Here is a 26,242-nt window from a genome sequence, read left to right on the forward strand (position 1 = left end):
ACAAACAGATGCTTAAAAGGCAAGCAATATTTTCCTTTTGTAACATTTGTTGCTGTACATGCACATGCTCTGCGCAGACTGTAAGCAGTACTCCCCTCCCGGCAGTGGCTAGTGTGTGGATGATGCTAATGTCAGAACAAAGCCCTTAGAGAGGTTTGGCTAATCATCGCCTGTTGGTAGGGTAAGATGTCTACACAATAGTACTTGTGTAAGGTGTGTGGGGTTGACAAAGTGGCTCCTAAGTATAGATACACTTTACTATCCACCTCAAAATACTGGCTTTAAAAACAAGCTGGCCTTTGTGGAGTTTAGCAAAGGCTAAGAAACATTGGTCAGCTTTATGGGAGGCTTAGTGCTGTCGATCCTTTGATGTTGTTCATGAAGGCCTTGACTACAGGGATGCGAAAGAGGGAGGAGTGTTATCTGTTTTGCATGTAAGCAGCTATTGCTGCTAAATGGAGACGTATAGAATTAACTGTGAGGTCTGACTTCTCCAGATGAAGGGAACAGATATTGTTCTGGACATTTGGTTTAACGAGATCCAGGAGTTTGAAGATGCTATATTGGACAAATCTCTGCCACTCTGCTGGGTTGCAGGCTCATTTTGTAGGCCCGAGTATACAAGAGAATGATTCAGATTATTTGCCTGCTTCTAGAATGCTCACTTTTACAGTGTCCCTCATAATTTCTGTTAAATAAGAGACTCAAACACAATATAGATTGGTTATTGTTTGTTTAGGACCAGCAACACATTATAGTAATCTCAACACCTGCTAAAAAGTTGCTTTATCTTAAATATTATCTGGCAGGTTTTTAACACTTTTGTTCTTTCTTCTCAGTTGTTTACAGAAGTAGGCTTGAGTTGAGGCATAACACCCATCTCCTGTGAGTAAGAGCTGTATTATCAAGATAATAATTTTTGTGTTATACTAGAGTGGCCACACCTACACCACGTTTCTTGCATATACACATGACGACATAATCACTAAAGACGCACCAGTGAATCACTAACATCTTCACTACTTCCACATCACAGTAGTATTTGACTAAATGACTATTTTGATAGTATTGGTCCAGAAAGAATGCCTAGCACCTCCTTGTAAGGTCACAAACCAGGCAGAAACATGTTGACCCCTCTCCAATTGGGTTTAAGTTGAATCCACTCTCAGTTTTGAACAATCCAGTGGAGAGACCAGAATAAAAGTAGTTGAGAAGGTCACCAGGAGGTAGTTTTCTCCTTTCCTACCCTCACCGTTGCACTCTGCATACCTCACCCTTACCATTGACTCTTACAGGACCTCTACCACTAGAAACACTCTACAGTGTTCATCCCTTACTCAAGGGAGTTGCAGCTCACACCAGGAACCACTGATCCTGGTGTGAGAAGGAACCAGATAGTTAATCATGACACCTAAGGGTGGGTGAGAGCTACTGTCCTAAATCATGGGATTTGCCAAAAGAGCAGCAAAACCTCCCTCAGAGAATGATCTCAGAGGATTTTCTTTGACACTGTGTACCTTTTTGGTGCTTTGGATCAGTACGCTGCACATCTACGACTTCTTGTTGACTTGCATGTCCACACAGTAGTGTTTTATGAATGGATGACAAGGTGGCTGGGTTACATAAGTAATGTATTGGAACATTTCCTAGAAAGGCTAGAGTGGCTCCCTTTTTCCTTATGGAATATGCTCTATGTCTTGTCTCCAGTTGCACGCTGGATTTGTGGTAGCATATCTGGGTTGTTTGGGCCACTCAACTTGCACAGGTGCCTTTTGTTATAAGGAAGCCCTGGTTTAAACTTGTTATGGTTATGAAGGACAGGTTTCCATTCCTGGCTTTCTTTGACCTTTCAAGAAAGTACAATACTGTCCTGTTCACATCCCATATGAGCAGGACTTTTTCAGCTCGCTTGTTGGGTTTCTGGAACAAACCAGGTAGCTAAATTGTTTGATTTACGTGAAACCGCGATATGACCTTTGGTAGGAAGTGCAAACTGGTTCGCATGAGTACCCTGTACTTGTGTATTTGAAGGTAAGGTTCCTAGGTGGTTAGTACTTGCAGTTCGTTCACCATGTGTAGCGATGCTAAGTACAAAGGTGGTCTTTAAGTTTAAGAATCAGAGTTCTGCTTCATGGAGTGGCTCAACAGACTCCTTCATTAGCTCTTTAAGCACCAGATTTAGGTTCCACATGGGTGTTGGTGCCAATCTGGGTGGAGCTACTCTTTGCTCCTTCCAGCAACATTTTGATCACAGGTGCCATGAAGTATCTTCTCTCTACATGTCCTCTTGTGAAGGTTACTAATGTTGTCAAGTGGATCTTTACTGAAGCATAAGTTAAGCTGTTGACTGGAAGGCATGTTATGTACCCGACCACTGTGGTATCTTTTGTCCAGTTGTGGAACAGTTCCTGGTCTCTGCACCACAGGACAGGACGTATCTCCTTCATTTAGTCGTGTAGCATTTTCTTGTGATTGTTCTTCAACTTTCCTTAAGGATATCCATCAATTGGTCTGGGAAATATAGGTGTTCAGACTCCATGCCCTCAGGAGCTAGGCCGCCAGACTCAAGCTATTAGGTTCAGGGTGGTGGACTCTGCCTCCATGCATGGAGAAGATGTGTGTAGCTGGCAATCTTGTGTTTCCTTGGGCCAATTCCATTAAGTCCGAGATCCATGTTTTCTTAGACAACAGTGGGCAATTAATATCAGCGTCATTTGTACACCCACTTATCACTAGAGGTATGAGGAGAAACTGGCAGAAAGGCATACGCAAATTTCCTTTACAAGTCTATCAACAGGACATTCCCCAGAGAGCGGTGGTGTCGGTACCTGAATTCGAAGCCTGAATTCGAAGACTTGGCTTTTGCCATTTTCTGACACTGCAAACAAGTCCACCTCTAAAGTTTCCAACTCTTAAAGCACCATTGAAGTACTTGCTTAGTTCCTATTCAAGAGAGAGAAATGACTGCCTGCTTTGTTGGCTTCTTTGTATTCTAAGAAGGGCAGGCGTTTTACTCGGATGGCTCTTCTTCCTTGGTTGGCTCATATCCAAATCTTTTTGATGGAGCATATAATAAAGTCCCTCCATGTCTGTTGAAGTAAAACATTGTAGTTGTGTTGTCTGTTTGGATTTGCACCATCACTCCACACCTTTGCTCGGAAAGTCTTTAAGGCCAGTAAGACAATCTTGAGTTGCAGGAAATGTATGTGTTGGAATGCCGCCTCTGCTATCCATATTCCCCTGGTGTTGAGCTGTCCAAAGTGTGCTTCCGAGCTCTTGTAAGATGTGTCAGTGTAGCTCATCTCCTTTGTAGCTGCTTGCATGAAAGGTCTACTCGTTGTTATATTGTCTATGTTCCACCATGTCATCTCTTGTACCTTATGCGTTACGACCGCTAGATCTTCCTAACCCCCAGTTACTTTGGACCACCAATTTGGATCAATTCCTGAATTGTCTCATATGTAGTCTTGAACAGGCAATCAGTGTGATGCAGGAGGCCATCATGCTCATCACTTCCCCCAAAATAGCTTCCCTGATTGATTTCTGCTGGCAACACTCTATTTTTGGTAGGAGTTCTTCTACTTTGTTTTGCAGGGATAGTGTTAGGAAATGCCTCTTTTTGTACAGTCACCCCCAAAGTTTTTTTTACGGATGCAGCTGGTTTTTTGACTGAATGCACTGAGGTCTGCTAACCAGTCCTCTGTGCCAGTTCCCTGACCCTAAAATGTGTATGCTTGATTGACTTGTAGCTAACTGGCATAGGCTAACGTAATATATACTAAGTCCTTAGTATATAGAACCAGGGGTACCCATGAGCCTAGAAGAGTGTCCGCTTGGGGACTGCAGGACTTGTGGCCCCATCCTGAATGGAACATGGTAAAATGGGACTCTCAGCCTGCCACTGCAGACTGCTTACTCACCTATGCCATTTTAAACAAGGGCAAATCCCAAACTCTCTTTTAATGTGTAGGTCATGCTTAAAGCAGGCCTATTGAGTCCTAAGGCAGGGTGCTGAATATTAGAAAGTAGAAAATGTGTAACATATCTAGCAGTAAAGAACCCACAATTGTCGTTTTTACTGGGAGAAACATTGGCTTACCAACTGGCAAGTACAGAATTACACGCTGACTCCTAAACTGTGGTAACTTCATAACTGCACTACTAAATTTAATTCTTCTAGGTATCGAACAACTGGTTATATTATCCTAACACGCTGTTCAAGTCTTAATTAATGCATCTGGTTGTCTCATGCAACTTTTAAAAAGTTGCCATTCTGTTGCCCTGTTCCCAGTGGCAATTTGCGGTGGTTGGCCATGAGACAGTCTTCTGCCCGCCTGAGCAAATGTGTCAACGGCTCTCAACAATAAAAGTAACAATAGAGGCAGGCAGCTGGAGAACGCGAGCTTCCAAGGGTGAGAGGCCATTGAAGAGCAATTGGTAGTCAAAGTCTAGAGGTCTGCTCGGTTATATGGATAGGCAGGTTGGACCGCACCTGCTGCTCCTTTGGGTTAGTGAAGGAAAGGATTGTGCAGGCTGCATCTTGCTAATGGATAAGTTGTCATACGAGCCTAGCCAAACGCAGATGCTCCAATTCAATTGGCTGATTTCCTGTTTGCAGCACAGGACCACAAAAGCTGAAGAAACCTTGGACGTGTTGGTAGCCCAGATCCCTAGATCATCACTCCTTGTCATAGTGCAGCCCGTCACAGTGTTGCACTTTAGTCTGATGGATCTGAGGCGCCTGCGTGCAGTTTGGCTGCGAAGAAAAAGAACTGTTGCCAAAGGAAGGAAATCGCTGAGTTATTGTAACCAGTAGGCAAATAGTGAATGGAATTTTACTGGACCAAAGAGGATTTCGATGGTTGCTAACCCATGTGGCCAAAGACACTCAACAGGACAGTGTTGCTGTAAAGAATCAGTTTGCGCAGCTTGATCCTCAGAAGGGCTGTCCCCTCCAACTTACTTGACCGCGAAAGGTCTGGCATGGGCGTTTAAAACTGTCACTTAGGTGTCTAGGCTTGCTGCAGACTGGTGTGCTTGTAGGGCAATGGCTGTGGTATGCCTTGGAAGCTTTTGCGTCCACTTGGCAAACTCATGGGGACTGTTCCCCTTACAACTGCAGTGCCTCAATGGCATTTGACATGTTATTTGCTGCAGGGGATCATCCTTTGCCGCACCAAATCGGTGTTCTCCTGTGAAGGGTGTGTCAATCATAGTAAGTTCACCTGTACTTCGTGGAAGTATCAGTTAGCGGTTTAGAAGGCATTGGCAATCCTCCCCTGGGTTGCTGCTCCTCTTTTCACCTTTTGTCCTACCACCTCTACCATCTTGATCCCCTCCACAGGCAAAGGGGGGCTGGCGGATGAGGGGACGCAGGCATTCTTCCTTGCAATGGCCACTATGATGAAATCTGCAGATGTGTGATCTCTATTGTACCAGGGGTCTTTGAATTAAGTATGAGTTTGTATTTCTTCTCCACCCTTGAAGTAACAGACTTGCATGTCACTTGTGCTCTGAATGTCTCCCATCCCTAATATCGGATGCTGGGCAGCATTGGGAGGAATCCGCTCTTGTTCTGTGAGGGTAGTAGTCTCTTAGAGGAGGCAGGTTTATGCTTTCTCCTATTCCACCTGGGCCCTGTATTTATCTGCAGCTCACTTTACCTCTGCATTATACATAGCTATGTCCATCAGTGAGGAAGGTCTCGACAGGTATGTGTCAACTTCCTCCTTCCAGCTTCGAGGTCTTTCCACAGGTCATCACTGTGAGCATCATGGAATATGCCACAGCCTTCTAGTTCCTCCTCAAAGAACATTTCCTGGTACTCCTCTGGCTTGGGCATGGTGGGTGGCTTGAGTACACTCCTCTTCCCGGCTCTCCTCCTCCAAACGTTTCAACGGGATTCGAAATTCCCAGAGAGATGCCCCTTCTTCTGCAGGATAGCTGCCATTTTGAGCCTCGAGGCTCCTCTACTTGCTCGACTTCGAACACCCTTTCATGCCATTGGGATGGATCCCAGGATGCTCCTTCGGTTTAGATTATCCTACGGTTGATGAGGGTATTAGCGCTGAGGCAGTCTTGAGTCTGAAGGACTTTGAGTACAAAACTTTCGGCCTGGCTTCTCCCATTTTTTCTTCTTCAGATACATAAGGTCATTTTCGGTGTTCTCCCTCTGTGTTTTTTTCCAAGTAGTACATCTGAATTTATCTCGACATCACCACTTCTGTGCCCATGTTGTCCTCTTATTCGCTCACATAGCTGAGTTCTCCCAGTGAAAAGCTTCCCTTCTTCTGCAGCTGCAAAGTGTTTCTTTGTCTGCTTTGCCCACGTCTTCACAGTCTTCTGTAGGAAATCGCTGCAGGCTTCACAGCCTTCAGGGCTGTGTCCTTCTGGGAGAATTAATGGTGGCACTTGGGACAAAACCTAAAGAAGGCTTTTTTCTAATCCCTTAAAGGTTTCAGTTCCCTACCCATGCATTCTCTGATCGGGTGACCAGTCGCTCACATTGTTGACCTACTGTTCAGTGGTTTTCACTGTTTTCAGTCTTCTCTTCAACAGATTTTCTTCATAGTTTGTTTTTTATTGTGTTTTAGTTGACGATCTATCAAAATCCTCTCTACTTTTTGGGTGTCCGCAGAACTTGAGCTGATGCTTCTGGACCCAACACGAATCTCAATATGGGGAACACGCAAATGGGCTTCTGGAATGCAGAGGGAGTGAGCCGGGCCCAACTTTCTTTGAAATGCTATAGGCAAGAGTCTGCCTAATCACCAAAGAGACTTGCAACATCAAGTGGCATGTTTATTCGTGACACATGAAACTCTCCTGAAAAGTCAGTGAGTATCTTCTAGCATGGTCACAAGCATCACACTAGTGCCATCCACCCTAGCAAGCAATCAGTGGTGTCCATCCCAGAGCAGATAACGGACTATGCGGCAGACTTGACTATCTTCAATAATACGAGCAAGGCTGGAGCAGTATTCATGAGGGACTGCTGGGCAAGATCTTGCTGACATTATCCCCTAACATATTTGAGTATCATCCCAAGAGGCAGCAGACATCTACGGAACAGAGAACTAAGCTGGCAGAGAAAAACCTCTTCCTCCTGAATGCTTTCATGCATTTTGATTCCCTATCAGGAGATGCAGGAGGCAATGAGTTAGGGTTTAGTCTACTGGTGGACACCTTGACCACAAAGCTTTCAGGCGTTTGGGTGTTTCATGAGAGAAAGTGGGTCACCAGGTGCAAGTCTCCCTCTTCTGGTCACTTGCCCATTTACCTGCGGGAAATAAGATCTGGCTCAATGTCCATTAGTGTGCCTGTTAGGGGGCCATTGAGGAGGAAGCAGTTCTGTAAACGCATGCCCGGACTGCAGGACTTGCGATAGAACATTTGACTTTACTTCAATGGATGGAAGTTGTAGGTCTGTAACACTTTGTAAGCCAGTCAAAGAACCACTGCAAAAGATCTCCAGTATCATCTTTACGATGCTGTGTTCAGAATTGGAGCCAAAAGCAACAGGAAGCTTTTGTCTGTGAATTCTGGGTAATGGCATTGTTCTGTCAGAATTTGGATGAGGTTGAAACAGCCAGCCATACCCAGGATGAGGGAGGTGCAAATTCAGTCGAGGTTGTGTCGAGTACGTCTCAGAGTAAAAAAGGACAACAGGTCCCTTCTCTGGCATCTGTGAGCCATGAGCCAGCAGGGGCCACAGAGCAAGATTTGAAGTGGGGCTGGACCTCGGAGTCGGATTGGACATCACTGAGGAATCGAGAGGCACAAACCGTGTTAAGGCCAGATCTTCTGGTAGCATTTCAGTTCTTGAGGCCCAATGGTGCACCAGAGGGAGTCAGAAGGGTGTTCAATATGTGCAGCATGGAATACTTTACAGCTTCCACAGAGTCGATGGACCCAGGCACTCTGGGCCCATCAGCATCATTTGTGCAATTGGTTCCTTGGTAGAAGGCCAAGCCTCTTACATGTCTTCCAATGGTGTTCAGAGAGTTGGAGCTTGGCTTTGCAGTCCCAGGTCGCCTTGGGATTCATCCTGACACAGTTCCTGCAAGACATGGAATTGTGCAAGTACCCTAGGCACTTGAGACATACTAGGTACCACGGATTTGTCACAGACATCTGCTTGTGACAGCCCTAGATTAAAAATGTCAGCAGAAAATTCAAAGACAAGAAAAAGGTTTGGGAGTGAGTTCCAGATCCATGACCGAATGTAAAAAAATTAAGGAATTTATGTCAGCTCACAGAGGTGGCGCTTATATATTGCTCCAGTGTCACTTCCTGGTCAGAACTCAGTCGACATGTAACTGCATGATGCTAACTGCTAACACACAAGAGCAATGCTAAGAAATATCCGGCTCCATTTTAGGCGCTGGTGGTAGCCACAAGATGAGGAATCAAGTATTCATTAGAATAAACTTTCACTGTATATAAAAAAAAAACATGGTTTTGCTTTCAACTGCTAAACGAAAACTCTGAATTGGATGCCACTGGCCCAACTATAAATCCCTAAGTCAGTAAAGGAAAGAATGGTTTAGAATTTAAATAGCCAGTTTTCTGCCTAAAATGAGTTTTTTCTAACTCTGATAACAGTCAGAAGCGATTCACACATGGTGGTCTGCATTAGCTTTGTAGAGTGGAAAAATGGAGTGAGGAGGAACCACTAACTTCACCAATGAACAGTATGTTTCTGTGAATCAGAGTACCTTTTGTTTATGTTAGTAGGTTCCTTCAACTAGAAAAATATTGTTTTCATAAACAAACATGTAGTTCTTCCCTCTCAGATGTGAAATCCTTTGTGGTTAGCTGTAGTTATGATGGCTTACACTAGTGTTTGCCTCATTTCTTGCACCAGTGTAAAAAAAGAAAAAAATGCATCACAACATGTTTGAACAGATGGGTCCCTAACGGGGTGAAAAGTTGATCAGTTTCAGACAATACATTGCAGCCAAATGGTTGTCCATGTTTGGCGACATTAGAGTTTGAAAACGTCAGTATGGAAATTAGGTTTCTTTGGGGAAAGCGGATCAATAAGGGCTAGGTGACATATGGCCCAAAAGCAAAACAGACTCTTTGCGTTGGGTTAATTGGCAAATAAAAAATTGGAATTTCAAAATCACCATACTTTACTCTACAGTTGGTCTCCAGAATAGAGGCAGATTTCTTAAACTGTTATCTGTTCCAGGTACCATACAAATTGCCTGCCTTGTTTTTTCTCAGCCTGCATGGGTCTGTTTTATCTCCCATTGACACAGTCTTGTCTGTCGCTGCTGACAGACTGCCCCAAGGAAAAGATGAATATCCGCCATGGGTATAGCTCTAAGCAAAAAGGAACTGCAGGTCATGGTGTGGGTAAGGTGTGGGCTGCCAGTGATGGGTGAGGTGGAGGGCTGCCAGCAGGTTAAGAGTCTCAGGTGTTGCCCCAGGCAGGATGAGGACTACAATCCATTAGGGACTATCCGATGGGGAATATTCTCGTTCCTGCTTTTTTAACATATCCATGGTAGGCAGAAGTGGATGTGTGAACTTTGTGTGTAGGCGAGCTTCCACTTACAGTGGGAGGAGGGGCGGGGGCAAGCCCTTGCAGCAGCATACTGTAAAAGGGGTACTACAAACAAAACTTCTGTTCATCAATTTCTAGTTTTGCAAAAGCATGAGAAGCTTTCTCAATATTTAAGAACAATTCCAAATCATTCAAACTATAAACTATATTGACCGACTTCAAAGATATTTTAATGTTGAACAAATCATACTTACTGAACCATCTGATGCACTAGCTCCAACTTTGTCCCCTGCTGCATTCCAACACACCTCGAAAATTCCTCCTGTTCCCCTATAGCTGTGAACTAAAGCACCCGTCTGAAAATAAAATAAATTCAAAAGTCAAAAGAAAAATAAATATACCAAGCACAAAAATAATTTAAGTAAAGTATATATTTTCTGAATTAAGAGATTTAGAGATTAGTTGTTTGAGAATTACATATTAAACCTTCTTGTGGATAATATAAAAACATGATGCAAGGAAAACCTGAATTTGAGGTACGACAAAATAAATAACTAGACAAAAACTATTTAGTTTGGTGAGCAGTATCTAGCAGGCAGGGAAGAATTTTTAGTTGTGCTTGTTGTGTACTAACTTGAGTTTGTTATTTTCATTCTTTTCAGATGATTACTTTCACATTTTACTTAGTACTACAGTGCAGACTGCTTTGATTTTAAGGGGCAGGTTTTCACTTAGCATGTGCCTACACATCTGCTTCCAGTGGTGGTTGCTCTAGTCCACGGGTCACATGTTCACAATACGGTTTTCGGGAGTTGTGCCAGTGCCCAAGGGACGTGTGTGTATTGTTTCTGCTGTCTTGACAGCAGAACACAGAGGCAATAACTAGCCTATGTTTAGGTCGATTGACTGATGTCGCATTGGACCAAGAAAATATTTTCGCTCAAGTACTCTGGCTTTTTTCGTGACTTTTTAGGAACTGGGAAACTCTGAGCAGGACCCAGTGGCCCTTGAAAAGAGAAGTGACTGCTTCGCCGAGAAGTGCTGGCCCTTCAAGCAGGCTACCACACAGATTACGTGTGTGTCACCCCTGAGGCGGAAGCCGGGGCTGTGAGTGAGTAGACGCTGATTTTTACTAGCGCTGTGCTGCTTTTTAACCCTGATGTAATTTGTGCACGATTGCCGTATAATTTTTAAAAATAGAGGATATTCATTGCATTCGCCAAAACTTTGCCTATCGTCCTGCTCTTACCTTAGCTTCATCCCTCGCTCGGCAGATCTGGTGCTGGGTCGAGCTGAGGGTGGACGCCATTTTGGGAGAAGGCAGGGGTAGCGCTATAGTCGCGGCTGCCTCCCGCCCTCCTCTCCACCCATAAAATGATCCCTGCTCCCCGACGGCGCAGTGGGCGGGCGCAGCGGGCGCGCCGAAGGAGCGCCAAATGAAAGCCAGTCTGCGACCGGTCGGGACCCGGGGCCATATACCCTGCCTCTACCTTAATATACACCTCTGCGCAGCTCCTCTCATTTCAGGGTACCTGGTCTCTCTGCCCTACCACGCTTAAACGCATTTATGCCCTGGACATTGCCGCCCCTTCCCTTCCCTCCCCTCCCTTGCTATTCTTTTGAATAATCATCAATCTATTGCCCCTTCTGTGTACTCTCCCCTTTCTCCCCCCCGCCCTTTGTCGGCGGCCTCTGCATACCTTCTTAACACCCGCTCAGTGGGCAAGCATCAGTTAGAACTCTATAATCTCCTTGACACAGAGTCTCCTGACCTCCTGTGTCTGACGGAAACTTGGTTTTCTGCCGATTCTCAGCTTGATGTTCTATCCGCACTCCCCGACTCGTATTACGCCTTTCGGGCCGATCGCCCTGATGGGAAAGTTGGCGGGGGAGTGGCATTGATTATTCGGTCCACTTTTCAGTTTCAACCCCTGCCTTTCCCTCCTATATCTAAAGTTGACTTTCTAGTGGTCTGCTCGGTGAATCTCTCCGCTCCCCTCACTATAATTCTACTATATCGCCCTCCTCAAACAATGCCCCACTTCTTACCCACTAAACAAGAACTGCTGGCTACCCTTGTAATCAATAACTCGTCAGTGCTTCTACTGGGCGATCTCAACTATTGGCCCGGCGACCCCAGGGAAGATCAGGCCTCTAAAGACTTCCCTGACACTCTTCGCTGCCTCAACTTTATTCCTCACATACACGTCTCCACCCATGTCCATGGTCACACTATTGACCAGATTTGGTCGGCCAATCGGGTCATCTCTTCTACCACCACTCTTCCCTGTACTTGGTCTGACCATTGATTTGGCAGCTATAGACAAGCCCCCCTGCCTAAGAACGTCCTTGCACGGAATTGGAACCGGGTGGATTTCAATATTCTTCACTCGTCTTTGGCGACTTCTCTCCTGGATCTATCTTCCCTCCCCCCCGACCTTCAAGTAGACGCCATTAACACCTGGCTATCTACTTCCTGCGATCTGATCGGCCCCCTTAGGACGGTTAAAGCTTGCCTCCCCCATGAAAACAATTTCACGTTCCCTTGACGCCCTCAAAATTATTATTCTAGCCATGGTCCTTTCCCGTCTGGACTACGGGAATTGCCTGTACGTAGGCATTCCCGCTTATGAGCTGCGGCGTCTCCAGACTATTCAGAACCAGGCTGCTCGCCTCATTTACCGGCTCCCTAAATCTCACCATACCTCCCCCCTCCTCAAATCCCTCCAATGGCTTCCTATCTTATACCGAACCCTTTTCAAAATGGGATGCATAGTCTTCATGGCCAGCGCCCGCACTGCCCCTCTTTTCATTAACTCGTTGGTCACCCATTATCTCCCTGTTCGTAATCTTCGCTCCTCTAGTCAGGCTCTTCTTGTGGTTCCCCGCTTCCGCAAGGCTAGAGCAGGTGGCACCAGGTTTTCCACTCTTGCCCCTCGCTTTTGGAACAATCTCCCCCCTACTATTAGATCGATCACGGTCTATCTGCACTTCCGTAAAGCGCTCAAGACCCATCTCTTCGCTCAAGCATTCTCCACTCACTGATCACTGCCGCTTCATTCTCTCTCCCGTAATCACCCAGCGCCAGGAAACCGCTTGGTCACAGCGCACTCTACAAGCACTTTCAACTTCAACTGCTCTGTGAAAAGTGTTACTCATGCATAAAGCAAGTGCTGCTGTTGTCCTGTTGAAAGTGCCGCAAAGCAACAGTCCTGGGTTGCTGAAAGTGCACCACTTGTGCAGAGAAGTGCTGAGGCTGCACTGCAGAAAGTGCTGCAGTCTTGCTAACAAGAGCTGGTACTTCCCTGTTACAAGTGCTACAAATACCTTGTTGCTTGCTACCCCCCTGCCATATATAAAAAAAAGAAGCACTGTGATGCCGCCACTGCTCGAAGAAACAGTGCTTTTTTCTTCCCCCTACATGCCCTCTGTGTTGCCTCTCGTCGGCAATAAAAACAAGCATTTGCAATGCAATAGGTCTCGCATTGGCAAGCGGAGTTATTGGCATTGCAAATACCGATGCTTTTTATTTATGTATTTTATAAACCCCCAATCGGTGCATGAACACACACTTTGTACTTGCACTCGTTTCTTACGATAAGCAACGCTGGCAGTAACGGAGTTCCTTTCATTGCCAGTCTTGCTTCTCGTAAGCAAGTACTATAAGTACAAAGTGTGTGTTCATGCACCACTTGCAGCTTTTCTAAACACAAATAAAAGGCATTGTCATTTACAATGCCAATAGCTCAAACTCTCACAAATGCAAGACATATTGCATTGCAAAGGCTTGTTTCAAGACTGTTGTCAGCAAGCATACACTAACTCAGGAGCTATTCAAAGTTTTGTGGAGATCTAAGCAGGTTTATTATTTTAGATGCCTGGCAGGTGTAAATGGCAGATGAGAAACTCAAGGGAGAGTGAGGGCTTCTGTAGAATGCAAGGCCCAGAAGATTTAACGATTACATGGCACTTGTGTGAGTGGGTGAGATGTTATAGCCTGTAGGATGGAGTACATTTAGAACATGTTTATTATATAAAGAAAGAATAAATGCTTTGCATGGAGAAGGCATTATCTGCAGCATGATGTACTATGGATTATAACTGGGATACTAGGTTTACTTTTTGTTACTTTAGTGGTTTTGATTGGAAACTAGTCAGATACCTAAGAATCTGTAAGTGCTGGGGACGGTACTACGTGCGGAGTTGGTGCTAGTGTGAGAATATGCTGTTGGAAGGATTGTGGGAATAGGCACATGAAAGCTAAGGGCTTTTGCCTCTTCGTGATGCTCTGCGTTGATCTGGACCCATTTTCAGTAATCCTGCTCTTCTGTGCTCTCCCAAGTCCCCACTAGTTCCCTCTGTCGACCCCCACTCGCCCCCTGCCCTCCTGGGGCCACGGACTGCTGGAGGGACGGGGGGACAGAGCTGTGCGCTCTGCTGCAGGGGCCTGGCGGGGCCTGCCCCCCTTTGGGTGACTCGTAGCTTGAGTCTACAGCGCTGGGAGCCCCATGAGGTGTGTGCTTCATCGCCACATTTTCACCCTGCCTACCTGCCGTGAGCTGCCATCAGAAGGCACACGGCGAGCCTAGCAGAAAACGGCAGGCATGCTGGACGCCGACAACTGTGGCTATAGAAGCCTCTCTCGGCTGCACTGAAAGTTGATGTGCAAAGGAGCACTCCCCTGACAGACTGGTGAGCCTCTTTTGCCTTAATTGCCGTGGCCAAGGGTGGCACGACCTGCATGTCCTGACCATGTCATAAGTGATGCAATATGTGAGGTTATAAGCTGTGCATTACAGGGGTGTGAGTTACAGTTAGCTCAGCTAACAACTGCTGAATTTCACTGGTTTTGTAGGAGTGAAATCTGAGCCTAACTATAATGTCCCAGTAACCTTTGTTTTTTTCAGTGAATTTCCAAGGTTTTTTTTTCAATTCTATTTCCGAACTATAACTTCCCTGTAACCTTTGGCTTTTCTTGTGATTTCTAAGGCTTTTCTAAACGTGAAGTAAGATGCCCATCGCAATGCACAGTGGGAGTGGGGTTGAACACAGGGCCTGGCTGGGTATTGTGCTGCCCCCACCCAAGCTTGCTGCTCCTGTTCCCATCCACCTTGCCATTCATTGTCCATGTCCCCTCATTACTGCCGTGTGTGTGCTGCTGTTTTTCTGCCACTGTCCTTCTGCGTGCCCTAAGCAGTTAGCTTGGTGCCCCATCCTTCTCCTCTCTACCCTCGGTTGTCAGAGTCCATGCACCAGTCCCTTCCTCCTGCCCTGCATGGTCCAATTTGCTGCCACTGCCTTCCATTTAACTGATGTCCCTGCTTACTCCTACTGCCCTCCGTTCCCCAATTGTATGCAGCATCATTGTCCTCCTGCTCAGCCTCTGTGCTTAGCTTGCTGTCCCTACTCTCCTACCACTGCCTTCCAATGTCTGTGTGCATGCCCCTGCTCCCTCCTTTCGGACTGCCACATTCCATGGACCAGCCTCCCTCCTATCTACTCAGTGTTTTGTTGAGCTGCCACTGCCTGGAACCAGTGTGGGTTTATTAATACGAGGTGGTCGATACCAAACGCCATATGTTTCAGTGAAGCAATTGTGTGGCTGGGGGCCTCGTTTTGACCAGTGCCCAGTACATGCCTTAAGATGGCTTCCCTGCTCACTTGCAATATCCAGTCATAGAACTAGACATCACAGGGGCATATCTGCTCATTCAGATATGTCCTCATATAAAAGTTAAAGCATCCGGCCTTAGGGCTCAAAGGCCTGCGTAAGGGTGACTTACATATATTCGATACAATGACTTTGGCATGTAATAGGAGTTTCCCATTTAATGTTTTCACTCATGGTTTGCACCATGTCACGCATCCTGCAATGGCAATCTGTGTGAAATTTGTCTGCGGGTCCCTTATGGTGGCATAAAATATGCTGCAGCCCTTTGGGACCTTCTTTAGCCCTCATGCCCTCAGTATGTGGGGTACTATTTACAATGGGACTTACATGGGAACTAAAGTCCCTAGCCAATTGTAGCACAATTAGACACCTTGTTTTGGGGAAGGAGCACTGGCAATGAGGTCTGGTTAGCAGGCCTCAGCACATTGCTAAAGTTGAAAATCAGCATCTAGTAGTTAATAAAAAGGGTACAAAAAGTAAGGGGCTAACTGCAACAAAAGCCCAGATTCCTACACTAAGAACATCTCTGACATTATTGCTCGGGAACAAAGGCTCGTGCAGCGTAAGAGGTTGAAGTTCACTAACACACCTTAAAGGCGAGATAGCAACCAGGAAGGCAACCTACCACGATAGGAATTGTTGTGTCATAAGTGTAGTGGCTCAAAAAGCCATGAACTAAGTACGAAACTGAGGTTCCAGACAGGGGCCGGAGGAAACCTGGGTGGAATAACTCATCTGAGCTCTTCCATAAAATTCTTGATCACAGGGAGTCTGAACAAGGAAAAGTGTTTCCATTTTTTAAAGTATGATGTAACTGCAGCAAAATGAGAGGCCTATGGAGGTGTAAGCCAAACCTGATCTTTTTAGATGAAGGATGTAGCAAACTGTCTTGGACTGCTGGTTTGAGTGGCTATCTGTTTTGAAAGGCAATAGTTGGCAAACATTTTCCACTTGGCCGCATAGCAGGCGTGTGGTGGGTCTACATGCTTCTTAAAGGATAGACATGCATTCTACAGGGAGATTAATGTAACCAAACTTTAGGAACTTAGGAGCCAGATCACAAGATTGAGATGCCTGGGTTTTGAACGTCCGATGGTGCCTTATTTTTGCATGAGAATGTTTGGCCGTTTGGACAGTTTCGCGTGAGGGATCACTGACCAGTGTAGGAGGGTTGTGTGAACTAGGATTGTCACGCTTATGTGGAGCCAACAGTATGAGGGTGATGTTCACTGAAGCTTCCGAACCACATACAGGAGAGGCAGAAAGCATAAGAAAATATCTCTGACCAGTTCATCTGTAGTGAATTTCCCATGGACTGTGAAAACCTGGAGGCTAAGCTTCGGCATTTTTCATTTTGGGCAGTTACCAAGATATCTACATCTGGGAACACGCAATGGAAGTATGGGAGTTGGAATGTTGCGGTAACCTGCTGAGCAAGTGTGCAAAGTTGTTGACCATTCCTAGTATGTACCTCTCTAGTAGATGCATCCTGTGGTGGAGAAGCCAAATGTTCTCCAACAGCTTCAGGGAGTGTGCGCCTCCCTGTTAATGCAGGAAATACGTGGTTCTGCAGGTAATACGTGGCTGTCATGTCATGTTGATTAGGTCCGCCTTGTGCCGGACCTTAAGGAAAAGGATGTTGTAATTCCACCACTAGAGAGCTCAATGGGTTCTAGCCCAAATAAACACAAGATCCATCCATTGACCCACAGCTTGTGCTTACTGTGCAGCCAATCACTCTAGGAGATGTGTCTATTTGCGGAGGGGGGTGGGCGCTCCTATGGCAATACAAGAAGTCATCATCCAAGGTGTAGTTTTGAAGACTGAGGAATTTTCTGGATTCACATGCTGTGCATTATTCCGCCATCTAGTGGTTGGATCCGGAATTCTCCGGGAAAACGTTTGTCCTCTTTTTTTCTTCAGATTTTTTATTTTTTCCTGCTTCCTCCTCTCATCTTCTTGGAGGAGGAGGGTGGGTTCGCGTGTGAATCCACAAAGTTCCTCAAGCTGCAAAACTACACCATCGGGTAAGAAACTATATGTGGTGAAGCATCAATCTTTTACGAATTAACATGCTGTGCTTTGATTTAGTGGCGATTTGTTACTATAGTGATGGTTGGGGATGAGCATCGACTTCAAAACCACACTCCTTGCGCTTCTTTGTTCTTTTGAATATCTACACAATAGTGTCTTGTGAACGTGGGTACTGATGACGATGATGCTGCCATGCAAATGTCTTGTAGTGGATAAGAACGCAATGGTTCCTCCCTTCTTTCTTGTTGAATGTGCACCACAAGTGTTTTGTAATGTCTCTCCTGCATTCTTGCGGCACAACTGAATAGTCTGTGCTATCCATCTTGTAATTCTGTACTTGGTAAGTCCTTCCTAGAAAACTATTTGCAAATGATACAAAGAGCTGTTTTGTTTTCCAGTCGGCCTTTGTCTTTTCGATATAAGTCATTACTGGACGATTTGCATTCAGACTGTGTAATGTCCTCTGTGAGAAAGTGGCTCTATATATACTGGACCAGAATAAGGTACAGTGTGGATAGAGTCCACAAACCCCAGAGGTATAACAGAGGTTAAAGCCAGGTGTGACCTTACTCTCTAAAGTGGTAGCTTGGTCGAGCAGTAAGGCAGTACCAGAGGACAGTGTAAAGCATTTGTTGTACCCACTCAGTCAGCAAAAGGTTTCACACACTCAAAGACTGAAGTCCAGGCCAATTGTTTTTATATCAAAGATATAGTTTTATTTTTAGAACCAACAGGTATCAAAATATACTGTTCTCAATATGAGAGGTCTCAGATGAGTACTTTGCAGAAAGACAATAAACTTCGTAAACACAATAGGTAAACAATTTAGCATTGAGCTCAACTGGTTTTTCTATCTAAACACAGTTGATTACTTTGGTAGTTCCAGGACTGGTTCCTAGGTTCAGTCCTGGGGTCTAAGCTGAAAACAATTTAGTAAAAACGTTTTAGTTATTGCAGTTATTTTTCAGGAATATAAAGCTATTTTAAAAGTACACACTAAGAAACTTTTAAACATAAATCTAGCAATCTGGGAGACAATTCAGGTTGCAGGTAAAGTACGATCTTGTTACTTTTGTAATCCAGTACTGGGCTCTTAGGTCCAGCCCTGGGGTCTCAACTTAAAACAGGTAAGTAATCACGTTTCAGAATTTTGTATGATTTTTAAAGAATATTTCTAGTTTTCAAAAGTAGACAGAAGAAATTTCATAGAAAAGCAGACAATGGATTCCTACGGAGAAAATACAGATTACTAGTAAACCCGATAAGGATTACTTTTGCGGTTCAGTACCGGGCTACAAGGTACAGTACTGGCTTCTCTCCTGATCACAGGTGAGTACTTCGGAATTCGGTTGATTTTATATGAATATTTTAGGTTTTCAAAAGTAGACACTTCGAAGATTTTTCGAGTCAAACCAGTCAATGTTATCCAATGGCAGGTAAGTGTGTTACCTGTTTCCAGGTGAGTACTCGACTGGTGAAGTTAAGGTTCTGGGCATAGACTCAGGGGTCCCCCAGGGTCAGGTAGGTACAGTTGGTTCACCCTCAGTGGCACAGGGGCTGCCGGGTGCAGAGGTAGTTAGGTCCAAGGTTATCCAAAGAGAGGCAGGGGGCCTCCGGTTGGTGGCTGCTGGCTAGCAGGCCACGCGGCTGTGGGAGCTGGGCTCCTGGTCACTTGCTCTAGGCAAAAGGGGAAGTAGGGTAGGACAAAGGTGGCACGGCCAGTGGCACTTGGGCGGCTGGGTGCAGGGTGCTTTAGAGCCGTCGGGCGCTCAATGTTATTCAAAGGGAAAGGTAAAAGATTAACAAAGGCTGCATGCTCAGGGACGGAGACTCTTCAGGGGCGACCACCACTTTGACAGGTAAGTTGGGATCTTGGAGCACAGGTAGGTACCCCAAAGGAAGGCGCAGGGAGTTGCAGAGCGCCGGTTGAGGGGTGTCTTTGGGTGTCGGAAAAGCTTACCCTCAGTTGGTCACGGTTGGGGGGATCCCTGGTTCTGAGTATGAAGGCGTCGTCTGGTTCGTTGAGGAGGGTCTTTGGGCACTGGACTTCGGGTCCCAGTCGCCAGGGGGACGTCCTCGTGGTCTTGGATCACTTGGGCACGGCCGGGATCGGCGGGTGCAGAGTGGGCTGGTCCGGAGCTACCTGGCTGGCACCAGGGGGGGTTGTTGCAGCAGAGCCTCTGCTGATGGGAGTCCCAATCTTCAAGAGGGTCAAGGCAGGCAGGTCCTCTGGGTGTCCCAAGGTTGCTGTCCTCTGGGTGTCCCAAGGTTGCTGTCCGCTGGAGTCGCCGGGGTTTAGGCAGGAGCAGGTTCCAGGATCGACAGGCCAGTAGGGCTGCAGCAAAGTCAGTTGTTGTCGTCCTGTTAGCAACCGCACAGCGGGTCTTCTTCCTCTTGATCTTCTTTCTTTTTTTCTTACCGGGATCTGAGGAAGGAAGGTTCAGGGAGCCCCTAAATACTGAATTTAGGGGCGTTACAGGTAGGGCAAGGGTAGGGACCAATAGGTCCCTGTCTTGGGATGGGTACACTCCCTAGTCTGCTCCTCTCCTGTGGGAGGGGGGCAGGAGCCTAGCTGTGATTGGGCAGGGCTCCCTATCTTCAAGATTGCCGGAGCCCGGGGTCGTGCTTCACCTAGTCTCCCCCACCTGAGGGGTGGGGTTGGCACAGACTGCCTCCCCCTTCCTGACGTAGTTTTTCCCGCCAGTCTTCCTGCCAGAGGGGGGATCAGGACTGGTTTTTGCTGGGTACAGCAAATGGTCTGGAGAAGCTTCCGGCTGCCCATCCTGAGGGAGGAGACCTAGCGCCTCGCACATGATGTGCATTGTTGCAGGCCCAGGAGAGCGGGGGTTCTCCACCCAGGGGTCAAGCAACATGTCGGCTGTGTGGCAGCCTAGGCAGTCTCTCAGTCCAGACGTGGATTGGGGTTAGGTTTCAGGGGGCATCTCTAAGATGCCCTCTGTGGTGCATTTTTCATTAAATCCCACACTGGCATCAGTGTGAATGTAATGTGCTGAGAAGTTTGATACCAAACTTGTCAGTCTTCAGTGTAGCCATTATGGTGTTGTGGAGTTCGTAATGTCGACCTCCCAGCACCATATACTCTTAATGGCATCACCGCACTTACAGTGCCCAGGAATGGCCCTGGGTACTGTTGGGGCGCAGGGCTCATGCACCTGTGCCCACACCACTGGCATAGGGCACCCAGCTAGAGGGGTGACTGATGTATGCCAGGGCAGTGGGTTTGTGGGCATGGCACACAGATGTGTGCCATGTCGACTCTTTGTCTAGTTCTGTACTTAGGTACTCAGCCTGCAAAAGGCAGTGTGTGGGTGCCAGGGTACAGGGCCCCTAAGGGTGGCACAATAAGTGCTGCAGCCCTTAGGGGTCTTCTCTGGTCACCATGCCCATGGTACCTAGGGTACCATTTACTAGGGGCTGACAGGGGGCCAGAAATGCCAATTGGGTTTTAGTTTCAACACAGTTTTAGGGAAGGAACACAGGCCCTGGGTACGTGGTTGGCAGGAGCCCAGGGCACGCTCAATCAAAGCACATCAGCAGTCAGAAAAAAGTGGGGGCATACCAAGGCAAGAAAGATGGCACTTTCTCACATCCTCTCTGCAAGCATTTTAGGTCTTTAACAGAAACTTGGTGTCTGAATACTTTGGTTCCTGTGGGACTATGAGATAACCTTTGGCATGAATTGTGGGTCAGTTCTCATGACTATACGGTCTTTGTGAACATGAACATAAGGTTCCTGTAAAATGAGTGCTGGTAACTCACTAAACTGTGTAGTGATGTTATGGCCACTAAAAAGCAGTCTTTAATGAGAGCATTTGCAATGTAGCTTTGTGTAACGGTTCAAAAGGAGCCTGTCTGCTCCATCTGTCTGCCTTGATATTGCCCTTGCCTGGTAGGTGGATAGCTAAGATGTCCATCTTCCTTTGACTAGTACAGTTCCACGTTATTTGTGCTAAACTTGACAGTGGGAGAGACGGTGTCTCTCCCTATTTGTTTATGTAAAACATGGTGGTTGTGTAGTACAACTGAAGCAATATTGAATTTACCCAAAGCTCTTTTTGAAAGGCTTTTAAGGCTAAGAATACTGTTTATTTCCACAAGATTGATTACTGTACTCCTTCTTGGTCTATCCAGCCTCCCCTTACTTTGAGATTGTTAATGTGTGCTCCCCATCCCATCTGTAATCCGTCTGTTTTTATGGTCACAGTTGGAGTTGGTTGTGTAAATGTTCGTCCTTGCGTTATATGTGATCTATTTCACCACACTATATCCTCTATCCTTTGTGTGACAACCACTACATCTTCTCAACGCCCAGTTGCCTGTGACCATTGGTTTTGTAGCCATTCCTCATATGGTCTCAGAAGTCTTGTGTTTCGTATCAACGGGATGCAAAAAGCCATAATTCCCAGTAGCTTCCCCTCCATCCTCGTTGTCAGAGCTTGCCTCTTCCGGTGCAGCTGGATCTCCTTTAATAGTGCTACTGTTCTCTTATCGCTGGGGAATACTTTTCCTTGGATTGAATTTATTCTGGACCCCAAGATTATTTTATCTTGTTCTGGTTCAGGTTATGACTTTATGTAGAATGAGAACCAGAGCTCATATAGTTTATTTTTTTCACTTGTTGCATGTGCTCTTTGCATCTTTTGTATGGGTTTGCCTTTACCAACCAGCCATCTCTGTAAGGATAAATTTGTATGCCCTGCAGTCACAGGTGTGCAGCTACTGATACAAGACAATTTATGAATACTCTTGGTGCTGATTTTATTCCAAATGCCAGCACTTTGAATTGGTAGTGTTTGTCTACCAGAAATCTGAGGAATTGTGCTGTAAATAAGCATCCTTTAAATCTATTGTTGCTATGTAATCCCCTAGTTGAGGTATTAACTATTGCAGGGTAGCCATCTTGAATTTTTGTATTTTATATATTTGTTTAAAAACCTCAAGTCTAGAATTGGTTTGAGTGACTTGTCTATCTTCGGAATTAGGAAATATGTTGAGTAGTTTCCCTTGTTTCTTTCTAGTCTTGGCACTAATTCTTTAGCATCCTTTGACAGCATGTATTCTACCTTCGAGTAGGCGGGATGGTTCCACCTTCGATTGTACCCTTTATCTATGGTTCTTCGCATCGGGGGTCTCTTGTTGAGTTCTATGCAAAATCAGAATTTCATTAGGTTTGAAACCCATTTGACTGTGGTGATTTTTCTCCACTCGTTGAGGAAATGTGTTATTCTGCCTTTTACTGGTGTTGAATGTAGAAGTTCTTGATGTTCTAACTGTCTTCCTTTGAGTATCTGTACTACTACTGCTGCACTCTTGGATGTTTGACGAGTGTCCTTTGCGAACTTTGACACACCACTTATTTGCGGGTGCTCTTTCATTTGTGGTTCTCCTCTTCCACATGGGTGTCAGCTAAAGAACGGTCTTCCCTGCTGGTACTGTCAGTTTTGTAGTTGTTGTTGACTTGCCTGACTACTGCCCCAATATGACTGTTAGTACATCGGATGAGATGTTCCTGAATGGAAGGAGCCCTTTCCTGTGGTCGTCCTGAGAGTACTGTTCTCCTATGCATATTGCCTCTGAACTGTTGAAACCTCATTGACTTCGCTGTATCATTGTATGTTTGCAACTGATTCAGAGTCTCGTTCAACTGCACTCCTGAATAGTTGGACCCCACTGAATAGTGTATTCAGTTTGTTAGGCTGTACTTCAGGTTTAAAACCTGAAATTCTTAACCAGGCATGGCGTTGTTCTGTAATGCCTATCATTATCTGTCTGCTTGATGTTTATGCTGCATCCAATGCAGATTTTAAACAGGTATTGGCAATGTCTTTGCCATCCTCAACCAGGTGTGCTGCCATCTTTTGGTACTGGTCTGCAAGATGTCTCATCAATTAACCCATTTCCTCCCAGTGTTGGTAGGGGTGGTGATTAAGTGGTCTGTTAGAATTTGTAATATGCCACTGGTTTGCAGCAATTCCTAAAACATTTTGCCCCAGGAGGTCCATCCTCTTAATCTTCGTATCTGGAGCAGGTCCTGTTGTGCTTGGGTCGTTAGTTCTCTCCCTAGCAAAAGATATCACTGAATATGCTGGAACTGTTCCCTCTAAGTAGCATGAATCCTTGGAATAGTGTTTATACTTCTTCTCAACCCTAGGAGGGACCGCCTTACATGTTGCTGGTTCTTTAAATGCCTCTTTTTCTTGATCCAACACACTTGGGAGCATAGGTAAAAATTGGTTCCTTGATTGTGTAGGCAGGAGAGTTTATAGTAGAAAACATGTTTGTCATATTTCTTCTTCTAACTGCAACCCATATCTATCTTCCGCCTTCTCAATTACCTGGTTATAAGTCCCAAAATACTCAAGTAGTGATGGCCTTGAAGGATAAGGGTCTACAAATTCTCTGGCAAATCTGTTTCTAGATCTTACCATTGTGTGCCTTAGTATTCTGAAGCATCAGAACCCTAGGCAGATTTGCTCTGCCTCCTCCTCATAAAAGATTTCTTGTTCTTGATCTTCTTGAGGTTTAGGAGTTAAAGGTGGATCTTGATATTTCGATGTCGAAGACTTATTTGGGAAACTAAACAGACTTTTGTCGAAGTCTCTTCTTTTGTTTCAGACTGGCCATTTAGGCTTTGAGACGTTTCTTCTTCTCTGTCTCGGCTGCCTGTTGAACGTCGAGATTATGGTTTCTCTACGATGATGGAGTCCTTCGAAGACGTGTCCGGCGAACCGTCTCGTTCTGTTTTTACTGCTCCTGTTTGGATGTTGATTCATCTTTTCCTCGACTGTCGTTCAACATCTTGGATTTTTCGGGGGTCTTTACCACTGCGGTGTCCTTTTCAAAGGATCTGGGTGTGCTTTTCTTTCTGGCTGGTTGCGGTTGTCAAGTGCTTCGACACCGATGCTGCATTCGAGGTTTTAGAGTCGAATTTTCATAACTTGGGTAAGATCTTCAAGGATCGGGAAATCTTCTTGCCCCATTGGTCGGCGTCCATGATCTGGATCTTAGCCTCCCTATCCCCTTCTGGACCTTCTGTGACGTTCTCCTCTTCATCGCTGAAGAGGCTCAAGTCTTGTAGCAGGATGTTGGCGCTGCATGGTATGCTGAGCTGTTCTCCGTCGTCTTCTTACCCTCAGTGTCTTGGGTGTGAACGCTGAACAGGGGTTGCAATCTTCACTACAGAGATCTATCAGCAGGCAGAAGTTGCAGACTGGGTGCTTGTCCTTTCAAACTTACAGTGGCAATTTTTGCAAAACTAGAATGGTCTCTTCTCCATCACCATGTACAGAGAGCCCCCTGCACGTGTATTTTCCAGAACAGTCACTAAGGGTACCTTGTCCTGTTCACAGAACTTCTCCAGTACGTTTGGCCAATGTTTTCTTCACTCTGGTAGACTTTCGAAGAATGTTCCTTGATTTTCTGCAAGTTTTTCCTTCTGATTGTTGGAGAGCCTTCCTCACGCATCCAGACCTAACAGCAGAAAAAAAAAAGAATCTGAAGATAACAATCAAAGGTGGGAGCTTCCGGTGGACATTCCGAAGGAAACACGACGACGTCACAAGGGGACGTCAAATGGAGGTACGTTGACGCCAATCAACAACAAAAAACAAAGTAGAAGGACAAAAGTCTTTTAGGTGAATTAGACACCCAAACACTAGATAGCAGAATAATGCACACCATGTAAATCCAGAGCAGATTCACGGTACAAAACTGCGCCTGGGAAAGGCTCAACCAGGAGTGGTGGAAAGTGGAACTGGACTGTATTGACGGCGAAGTATTTATCGGGCTGGTCAATGGACGTCTGAGTGTGGGAGAAAGACTGTTGCTTGTTAACGTTCTTGATCAGTCAGTAATCCAAATAAGGCAATACCTGGATGCCTCTCCTGAGATGAGCAACTACCACGGCAAAACATGTTGTAACTACCCTGGGGCAGTAGCAACACAGAAGGACAGCATTTTGAACTAATAATGTTAAGCACTTACCACAGGTAGCAGCAGCAAGCAGGGTGGATGGGTATGAGCAAGTAAGTGTCCTTCAGATCGAGAGCAGTTATGAAGTTGACTTCTTGCAGCAGGTGGATGACATTTTTTAGGGCGACAATATGGAAGTGGGTAGGGGGACCATATGGAGTGGTCCGACAGGAAGTTCTCATTGAGAAGGCTGAGTTTAAATATAAGGCTGAGTTTCCAGTCTTTCTTGGGTATGAGGAAGCATGGGGAATGCAACCCTTTCCAGCAGTGGTGTAGCAGCACAGGTTCTATTGCTCCTTGGAGGACGAGCACCTCTACCTCCTCTTGAAGGATACACTGATGTTGTGAGGAGTGGGTTATTTCTGCAGGGAGGGATGTGTAGCCAGGACTGTAGAAAGTTGTCTTTTTAAATAATATACTAAAAAGAGGTATATTGTGTAGAGTCCAGGTATCCCTTTTTGGACAGGGGTTTGCTTTAACAATCCAGAGGTGTTCTTTTTGTGGTAGTGTGGTTGAGCAGCCCTAGGCTTATCAAGGAGGAGTGTTAGACACGTATTGCATACACTCAGACAATAAAGGATACACACACACTCAATAAGGAGATCCACTCCAATTTAGAAAAATAACATGTATACTTATATAACTTTTGACACCAAGAACTTCGTTATTGGTTCTGTACTTTTAAAGTAAGCAGTTTTGAAGAAAACCAGAAAATATACTTGTATCGTCTCTAATGCAGAAATGTTATCCATAAGGGAAAATACAAATACTGCATATGGTTGCTTAGCAGTGGCTTACAGGAGCATTCTTTTGAAGGGAGTTAAGGTAAGTATGAAGCAAGGTCCAAGGCAGCACCAACAGGCCACCTTGGTCCGCTCAGGGCGTTAAGGTGGAGAAGTTCTTTTTGGTTTAAGGAATACCTCCAGTTTCCTGAGAACAGCTCCCAGAGTAGAGAGCCCCAATACTTTAGGTTAAGATTTCTCATTTCGCAAGCCCTCTCAAAGGCTGTAAACCATTTGGTGATATCACCT

At 45.6% G+C, this 26,242-nt stretch overlaps 1 protein-coding gene across 5 annotated transcripts in view; it reads right to left on the reverse strand.

Moving 5' to 3' along the window:
• Positions 1-26,242, reverse strand: part of TBL1XR1 (TBL1X/Y related 1) — a 553,738-nt gene that overhangs the window by 4,159 nt on the left and 523,337 nt on the right. For all 5 annotated transcript variants that reach the window (XM_078666437.1, XM_078666439.1, XM_078666438.1 and 2 more), the window contains one exon: positions 9,769-9,870. In XM_078666437.1, coding sequence (XP_078522563.1) covers positions 9,769-9,870 — 102 coding nt within the window. The remainder of the gene's footprint in view (positions 1-9,768; positions 9,871-26,242) is intronic.

Source organism: Lissotriton helveticus, chromosome 11 (assembly GCF_964261635.1).
Source record: "Lissotriton helveticus chromosome 11, aLisHel1.1, whole genome shotgun sequence".
In the NCBI taxonomy this organism is placed as follows: domain Eukaryota; kingdom Metazoa; phylum Chordata; class Amphibia; order Caudata; family Salamandridae; genus Lissotriton; species Lissotriton helveticus.